At 41.8% G+C, this 9,683-nt stretch overlaps 1 protein-coding gene across 1 annotated transcript; it reads right to left on the minus strand.

Moving 5' to 3' along the window:
• Nucleotides 1-206: 206 nt before the first annotated feature.
• Nucleotides 207-9,546, minus strand: LOC121581275 (U6 snRNA-associated Sm-like protein LSm7). Its single transcript, XM_041896788.1, has 4 exons — nucleotides 9,481-9,546; nucleotides 1,664-1,778; nucleotides 1,332-1,403; nucleotides 207-1,052 (listed from the first exon to the last, which is right to left on the minus strand). Exons 1-4 carry the CDS (start codon nucleotides 9,484-9,486, stop codon nucleotides 910-912), a joined length of 336 nt encoding a protein of 111 aa, XP_041752722.1. The 5' UTR covers nucleotides 9,487-9,546; the 3' UTR covers nucleotides 207-909.
• Between the last annotated feature and the right edge of the window lie 137 nt (nucleotides 9,547-9,683).

The raw sequence follows: 9,683 nt of genomic DNA on the forward strand, positions 1-9,683 counted from the left end.
CCCTTGTCAAGCATTCCAAAGCTGTGGCTTCATGGTTCCCACCACAATTGCAACATGTCACATTTTCATCACTTTTAAAACACATTACATTATGTTTTCCACAACTTGGACATCTTGGCACATGTATGGGTCTGTCTTTAATCACAATTATTTACTCCAGTTCCATTGAGGCTCAAAGACAATGCAAAACACAGAAGACACGTCAATAAAGAAAATAGTCAATTTATTACATTTGGAATGCAAAAACATAATATGCCATATCGTTCAATCCTGGCCTGACTGGGAAAACAGTAGTAAAAAGTAATAAAACCATTTTCAGTGTTTACCATCACAGCAAAAATGTTTTCTGCAGTCAGAAAAACTTCCCCCAACAAAAAAAAAGAACATTTAAATCACCATTCTTCATTTATAAACAAAACACACGCTATCACACCATTCCCTGCTAGATCAATATTCAGGTTGGCAACACCAATTAAATTACAACAAAATTATTTTCCTGATTATAGGGACTCAAAGATGTGTGGGGCTGATGGTGAGAGTAAACATGAAGTACACCTTGGGGAGATGGGACAGGGGAGCATAGGAGTTAACATTTTACATTTACATTTTAGTAATTTAGCAGACGTTCTTATCCGGAGCGACTTACAGTTAGTGAGTGCATCCATTTTTTTTATTTGTATATATATATTTTTCATAATAACTGCAATAATATTTCATTGAGTCCTCACATCCTCCCTCCTTCTCAAAGCACATTGGAGTAGATATTTGGTTCCTCTCCTCTGATCTTCTCCTCCAATGCATTTTGAGAAGGAGGCAAGTAGAGGATGCAAGGAATCAAGGAAATACAATTAACATACACACCAGGAATTGGACTACTGTGAGGTCATCCTAGAGAACGAGGCTGGCCGACTATCCGTCCTGCTGCTGGATGAAGGGGTTGGGGATGGCTTCCATGCCGTCCTGAGGACAGATGAGCACCACGGACGTCCCTCTACAAACCACCAGGCCCAGCTGCCGCGTGTCCTCGGTCAGCTTGAACTGGTCGTCAGGATCTGGAAACAACAGAAGGAAGTGACATAACAGGCCAGAGGTCATTGACAGTATGTGCAACTTCACCATGAATGACCCAGCACAACCTTCTTTATAAAATTAGCAAATTATATGACCTTTTGGTTTCATTGTCAATTTTTTTATACTGAGGGGCTACATCACAGATATGTGTTCCATTTAAGTCTGTGGGCAACAGTCTCCTCACCAACCCAGGAGTGCATTTTCAATTCTGTAGAAGTGATATGAGATCATACAATCAAGTCTTAGTTTCTGCTACATACCCCGCAAGTACTCGATGGTGCTATCCAATACCAGGTTCAACAGGGGGTCAAACCCCTTCAGAACTCCACTGGCTGAGACAAATAAATTAGGATTATTATATTGAATGGAATCATGGAGAAGAACACTACAGAAGAAGATGAGGAATGTGGCCTGTCATGGAACAGCATTTCCAGACAGGCAAAAGTTTGTCAGTGTTCTCTTCTGAAAGCCGCATGTCACTGTATTATTTTTTTCATGTTTCACATAGTAATGAAGCGGACTAAGTAAAATGTTATCTTCACTTTCTTTTCAATAGCTTGATCAAAAGGCAAAAACTGTGATTTAGGCCTACCCTCTCGTCCTCCCTGAAACTTCACACGGATTTGTTTATCAATGTACTTTGACAGGTCAAAGATACTCTCCTTCTTCTTCTTCTCTCCTTCCTTGTTTCTGTCCTGGTTTCTGTCCTGAAAGGAAAACATTTAGTATAATTTAGGATTGGGCTGAGATAGAACCCTATGGCCTAATCACAGGCAGAGGTCCCTGCCCTCCGAACTTCTCATCCAACGCGAGGAATCAAAGAAATGCAATAGAGATTCTTCCCTGGTATAGGCCATGGTAAGGGGTTCGTCCTCCCCTCGCCTCCTCTCCTTCATTGCACTGATCTGAAAGCATTGACCAGGGAACAGCCAGCCAATCAAAGTTGAGTTCCACCATATTGTTTTCACCTGTCAAGTCCTTTCCAAATCAGAGCAGATGACGGGAAGGAGATGAGGACTGGATGGATTTTTAACAGAAAACATCTAGGTTGTGCGGTTTATCTCAAATGTAGTCTAAAGATTGAGGTGGGGAGAACTGAACTACAAACATGGCATGACATTTATTTAGCACGCTGCTATGAATCAATCACAAATTTGCACCTCACGCTAACAAAGATCTCAACCCACTCCATCTCTCGCTAGTAGTGGTCAGAATACTGTAACTAGATTGAAAGACACCTATTTTAAATTTGTAAGAACTAGAGAACAGATAGTGGAGGGTAACTTAGGTGGTTTTGGATAAGTTTATGCAGGGCTGGTTCCAGGCATAAGCGGTCGCTTAGGGCCCCTGGCCGCTAGGAAGCCCCGACCAAAAAACACCACTAGCAATGATAAAATGTGGTTGTGCATAATTAGTTTATCTTGTTATGTCAGTCACTGAATTAATTAGCCATGTCAGCTAACAATTTTAGTTAGTCTAGCCAGCTATCTAAACTTGTAGTAATCATCAACGAATACCAACAGGCATGCAGGGCACGTGCTCAGGGGCCCTGACCTCCAGGGGGCCACCATTGATTTTGTTAGTCATTCTCAATCAAATATCATATTAACATGGCATAAGTCATTACATGTGTAGAATTGCAGGAAATTTGCTGTAAAACTGCAAAAAAAATCTCTGTCCGATGGCAAAAGGAGTAGAATTGCACAAAATGTGTTATAAAATTGCAACAATTTCTCTCCACCCCATGGCAACATGTGTAGAATTGCAGAAAACTTAAAAACTACAACATTAGCTAAGTCTCCATCCAATTGGCATCAGATTTTTATGTGAATATTCTAAAATCTGCATTAAAAACAATATGCACATTTGCCATCAAATTGACTTGTAGCAGATAAAAGGCTGTGTGTGATGACGTAGTGCACATAAAAATAACTTTTGTGGTTAAATTCTCATGTACCGAATAAAAACTTAAAGTTTTTCTACTCTACTGATGGTTTTGTCACAAAAAAAATTGCTTTAAAAAGCGATCGTGCACATTCTGGTATTGGCACGTGCACTCTAGCCAACAGCTGGCAGATACAGTGCGGGTTGCCTACTACATGATGAAATTAGTATGGACAAAATAGCAACTTTTTTTTTCATTTGTCAAACGGCAGCCAAGCATCTATCATCATGTCACCAGAATAAGACCCTCAATATTTATTGGAAAGGAGTAATTTATTAATTTGAGAGGTATTTGACCCAGTTATGTTAGATACATGAATACTTAAATACATTTTGTCAATCTGACAATCATTTTTTATGATTATTTCTCAATTCAATGATGGTAGAGCACGGCGCTTGTAACGCCAAGGTAGTGGGTTCGATCCCCGGGACCACCCATACACAAAAATGTATGCACGCACGACTGTAAGTCGCTTTGGATAAAAGCGTCTGCTAAATGGCATATTATTATTATTATTATTATTATGTTTGAATAACACAAGTAAATTAAGTAAATCTGCAATAATAATTTAAAGTCAAAATAACCTGTTTCCAGTAGGTCTAAATACTTTTTGAGTGCATAAGCTCATCCAAGTTTACTTCGATATGATGGTTATTATATAAATATTTGTACATAAAAGCGTTTCCACCGGCATTTCGCGCATAATTAATTTTACTGATAAAAAAAGATCCCACCTTGTCTAGAGTATTTTGTTTTGTTGACATTTGGAAAGTTTACTGACAAATTAGCTATTTCCTTTAGGCCTGTCATGACATTTTTTATCCAACATGTACTTTACTCGCATAAAAAAGGTTAGCTGGAAACCTGGTTATATTCTCTACGCCCCATGGCAAAATGTGTAGTATTGCAGGAAATTAATGTCAAGAAGGGGGCGAGGTGGGGGGCCCCACAATCACATTGTATTTGTCACATGCGCCGAATACAACAGGTGTAGACCTCACCGTGAAATTCTTACTTACAAGCCCTTAACCAACAATGCAGTTCAAGAAATAGTGTTAAGAAAATATTTACTAAATAAACGAAAGTAAAAAAAATACAGAGTCAATGTGCGGGGGTATAGGTTAGTCGAGGTAATTTGTACATGTAGGTAGGGGTAAAGTGACTATGCATAGATAATAAACAGCGAGTATCAGCTGTAAATAGTCCGGGTGGCCATTTGATTAATTGTTCAGCAGTTTTATAGTTTGGGGGTAGAAACTGTTAAGGAAATCAGTCAATTGAAATAAATTAATTAGGCCCTAATCTATGGATTTCACATGACTGGGAATACAGATATGCATCTGTTGGTCACAGATACCATTAAAAAAAGGTAGGGGTGTGGATCAGAAAACCAGTCAGTATCTGGTGTGCCCACCATTTGCCTCATGCAGCGCGAAACATCTCCTTCGCATAGAGTTGATCAGGCTGTTGATTGTGGCCTGTGGAATATTGCCCCACTCCTCTTCGATGGCTGTGCGAAGTCGCTGGATATTGGTGGGAACTGGACCACGCTGTCTTACACGTCGATCCAGAGCATCTCAAAACATGCTCAATGGGTGACATGTCTGTTGAGTATGCAGGCCATGGAAGAACTGGGACATTTTCAGCTTCCAGGAATTGTGTACAAATCCTTGCGACATGGGGCCGTGCATTATCATGCTGAAACATGAAGGCGGCTATCAGGATCTCGTCACAGTCTCTATGTGCATTCAAATTGCCATCGATAAAATTCAATTGTGTTCGTTGTCCGTAGCTTATGCCTACCTATACCATAACCCCACCGCGGGGCGCTCTGTTCACAAAGTTGACATCAGCAAACCGCTCGCCCACACAATGCCATACACGCTGTCTGCCCGGGATTCATCCGTGAAGAGCACACTTCTCCAGCGTGCCAGTGGACATCGAAGATGAGCATTTGCCCACTGAAGTCGGTTACGACGCTGAACTGCAGTCAGGTCAAGACCCGGATGAGGTCGACGAGCATGCAGATGAGCTTCCCAGAGGCGGTTTCTGACATTTTGTGCAGAAATTCTTTGGTTGTGCAAACCCACATGTTCATCAGCGTTCCTAGTGGCTAGTCTCGGAAGAACCCGCAGGTTAATAAGCCGGATGTGGAGGTCCTGGGCTGGCGTGGTTACACATGGTCTGCGGTTGTGAGGCCGGTTGGACATATTGCCAAATTCTCTAAAACGACGTTGGAGGCAGCTTATCAAATCAAATTGTATTTGTCACATGCTCAAATACAACTGGTGTAGACCTTACCGTGAGATGGTTACTTACAAGCCCTTAACCAACAATGCAGTTGAATGCAGAAAAATAAGAGTTAAGAAAATATTTACTAAATAAACTAAAGTTAAAAAAATAAAAAAGTTACAATAAAATGACAATAACAAGGTGTATGGGGGTACAGGTTAGTCGAGGTGATATGTACATGTAGGAGGTAGGGGTAAAATGACTATTCATAGATAATAAACAGTGAGTAGCAGCAGCATAAAAAAAAAGGGGGGGGTCAATGCAAATAGTCCGGGGAGATAAATGAACATTAAATTATCTGGCAACAGCTCTTACCAATTGCACACTCCCTCAAAACTTGAAACATCTGTGGCATTGTGTTGTGTGACAAAACTGCACATTTTAGAGTGGCCTTTTATTGCATACCGGCTCCTCTATAAAAAACAAAGTAGCCTATCACTGGCCCCAGATGCAGACACCAAGGCCAAAAAGGTTGATCAAAGCTAAATGAATGCGGGATCTTCATTGAATAGCAATGGAGAGCGGGCATTCATTTCTTGATTCTGCTTTGTTCAAGTTTATTTGCCGCTAGTCTGTGAACCTGTGAGTGACAGTAGGCTGTTCCAGATCGCCCAGATTGAAAATGTGCCAGCCTGAATGGCATGGTGCGCTGTTCCAAATGGTCAAATTAGGGTTTGTACGGGCATGAAAAGTCATGGAAATGAGTTTCATAATTGTTGTTTATGTAATTCATGAAAGCACACTTTTAAATATGATCAATCAATTTAAAAAATGACATATCAGCCATTATCGGAATTACCCTTCAGTGCAGGTCTGTGTTGCTGCGTGTGTGCCAGTGCTAGTGGGCCGTTGCCCGAGGAAAGAGAGCGAGACATTTCAGCAGTAGGTATAAAATAGAGACAGAGACTAACTAGATCACCAATTCAAAACATAACTAGTAGCAGTTATCAGGCTAGGTAACTATAGCTAACTAAGCATTCATTTCGTTGTCGCCTTTCCACCGGCACTGTAGAGCCTAAATAAATCTGCACCGTTGGAAAGCTGGGATTCTTCTCTATTAAACAGTAGCAATGTAATTGCAACATGAAAAATATTATAATAGCCTAATTGACAAATATCTTGCTGTGCATAGATCTCCCCCAAAACATGAATATTTTAGCCTTATATATATAAACATGTCTAGTGAGATACCTTGCTTTGAAGTAGCCTACCGTATCCATTTGATCCCTGATTTATTGAATGAGGGAATCATTTTATAAAGACAAAAGTATTTGGTTGTAATGTTGAAAAAGCCTGCACACCCTGGAGCTCTCTAGATGGAGGGTTGACCACGTGACTAACAGTGCAGTTCTAAACTCAGCAAAAAAGAAACATCCCCTTTTCAGGACCCTGTCTTTCAAAGATAATTCGTAAAAATCAAAATAACTTCACAGATCTTCATTGTAAAGGGTTTAAACACTGTTTCCCATGCTTGTTCAATGAACCATAAACAATTAATGAACATGCACCTGTGGAACGGTCGTTAAGACACTAACAGCTTACAGACGGTAGGCAATTAAGGTCAGTTATGAAAATTTAGGACACTAAAGAGGCCTTTCTACTGACTCTGAAAACACCAAAAGAAAGATGCCCAGGGTCCCTGCTCATCTGCGTGAACGTGCCTTAGGCATGCTGCAAGGAAACATGAGGACTGCAGATGTGGCCAGGGCAATAAATTGCAATGTCCGTACTGTGAGACGCCTAAGACAGCGCTACAGGGAGACAGGACGGACAGCTGATCGTCCTCGCAGTGGCAGACCATGTGTAACAACACCTGCACAGGATCGGTACATCCGAACATCACACCTGCGGGACAGGTACAGGATGGCAACAACAACTGCCTGAGTTACACCAGGAACGCACAATCCCTCCATCAGTGCTCAGACTGTCCACAATAGGCTGAGAGAGGCTAGACTGAGGGCTTGTAGGCCTGTTGTAAGGCAGGTCCTCACCAGACATCACCAGCAACAACATTGCCTATGGGCACAAACCCACTGTCGCTGGACCAGACAGGACTAGCAAAAAGTGCTCTTCACTGACGAGTCGCGGTTTTGTCTCACCAGGGGTGATGGTCGGATTCGCGTTTATCGTCGAAGGAATGAGCGTTACACCAAGGCCTGTACTCTGGGGCGGGATTGATTTGGAGGTTGAGGGTCCGTCATGGTCTGGGGCAGTGTGTCACAGCATCATCAGACTGAGCTTGTTGTCATTGCAGGCAATCTCAACGCTGTGCGTTACAGGGAAGACATCCTCCTCCCTCATGTGGTACCCTTCCTGCAGGCTCATCCTGACATGACCCTCCAGCATGACAATGCCACCAGCCATACTGCTCATTCTGTGCGTGATTTCCTGCAAGACAGGAATGTCAGTGTTCTGCCATGGCCAGCGAAGAGCCAGGATCTCAATCCCATTGAGCACGTCTGGGACCTGTTGGATCAGAGGGTGAGGCCTTGGGCCATTCCCCCCAGAAATGTCTGGGAACTTGCAGGTGCCTTGGTGGAAGAGTGGGGTAACATCTCACAGCAAGAACTGGCAAATCTGGTGCAGTCCATGAGGAGGAGATGCACTGCAGTACTTAATGCAGCTGGTGGCCACACCAGATACTGACTGTTACTTTTGACCCCCCCTTTGTTCAGGGACACATTATTCAATTTCTGTTAGTCACATGTCTGTGGAACTTGTTCAGTTTATGTCTCAGTTGTTGAATCTTGTTATGTTCATACAAATATTTACACATGTTAAGTTTGCTGAAAATAAACACAGTTGACAGTGAGGAGGTTTCTTTTTTTGCTGAGTTTATGTGGGGGGCTAAATGCCTTGATCAAGGGCACAACCACAGCAGGAGGTGGTAGCTTTACATGGGATCAGACACAGCAGCTTTCCAGTGCCAATAATGCTTACTTTTTCATGTAGGCTATAATAATAAGTCATGAAAATGAGGTTATGAAGTCATGGAAAACTTGTATAAACCATTAACAGTGAATAATCAGAGGTCTCTAGCATAATGTAATTTGTGAATTTCGGTTAACATAGTCTAATGGACTGATTTGGAAAAAGACAGCTCCTGCACTTCTTCCATCCCAAGTCAAGCACTGCCTAACAGGGATGTAAACAAATTTGTGCACAACATTTCAGAAATAAGCTTTTTGTGCGTATTAAACATTTCTGGGATTTTTTATTTCAGCTCATGAAACATGGGACCAAAACTTTACATTTTTGTTCAGTATAAGCCAAATCTTCCGCAACCTGCTGCCGCCTGTCTGAACTGCCCTGTTTTGTAGTAGATGCCCATCATTCTCAGACAGCTTGAGTTCATATATTTTATTTTTTATATATTTAGCAGACGCTGTTATCCAGAGCGATTTACAGAAGCAATTAGGGTTAAGTGCCTTGCTCAAGGGCACATCGACAGATTTTTCACCTAGTCGGCTCGGGGATTAGAACCAGGTTACTGGCACAACGCTCTTAACCACTAAGCTACCTGCCGCCCATTTTTTACATTTTTAGTCATTTAGCAGACGCTCTTATCCAGAGCGACTTACAGTTCGTGAGTGCATACATTTTTATATACTGGAATCGAACCCACAACCCTGGCATTACAAATGCCATGCTCTACCAACTGAGCTACATCCCTGCCGGCCATTCCCTCCCCTACCCTGGACGACGCTGGGCCAATTGTGCGCCGCCCCATGGTTCTCCCGGTCGCGCCCGGCTACGACAGAGCCTGGATTCGAACCAGGATCTCTAGTGGCACAGCTAGCACTGCGATGCAGTGCCTTAGATTGATGCTTATGTTTTTTTTTAAATGATGTCTATACGGCATTTTCTTATGTTGCACGTTTTGCTGAATATATTGTCGTCTTCTGCAACGTCCCAACAGGGTTTCAAGTGATATATTCAAGTGAGTGGATTATTTTCTTTTCTTTGTGGGTTTCATTGACAACACGATGCAGTCTAAACAGCACGCTATCAAATATCTCTACTCTGCTCTTTCTTGCACTTGCTTGTTACCAGAATACTGTAGCTAGATTGAAAGAGACACGTATTTTCAATTGCTAAGTAAATAACATAAAATAGACAATAAATAGCTAAAGACGTTTTAGAAAAGTTTATGGAAGATACGATTGACTCACCGCCATTTTTAACCTGTTCCAGCCACGCCTTTCGAACTCTAACCTCTGACCCGGAAAAAGCTAAAATAATCTATTTCTCTCAGCTGTTTCAAGTTGGTTCTATATACATTCAATAACATTTTGCCTATATTTAGACCCTTTTTAAGGCCTCAATATATTGTAAATCACATCTTTAGCTAGTATGCTGACAGAAAACCTCTGGA

The sequence above is a fragment of the Coregonus clupeaformis genome, chromosome 14 (genome assembly GCF_020615455.1).
Source record: "Coregonus clupeaformis isolate EN_2021a chromosome 14, ASM2061545v1, whole genome shotgun sequence".
In the NCBI taxonomy this organism is placed as follows: Eukaryota; Metazoa; Chordata; class Actinopteri; order Salmoniformes; family Salmonidae; genus Coregonus; species Coregonus clupeaformis.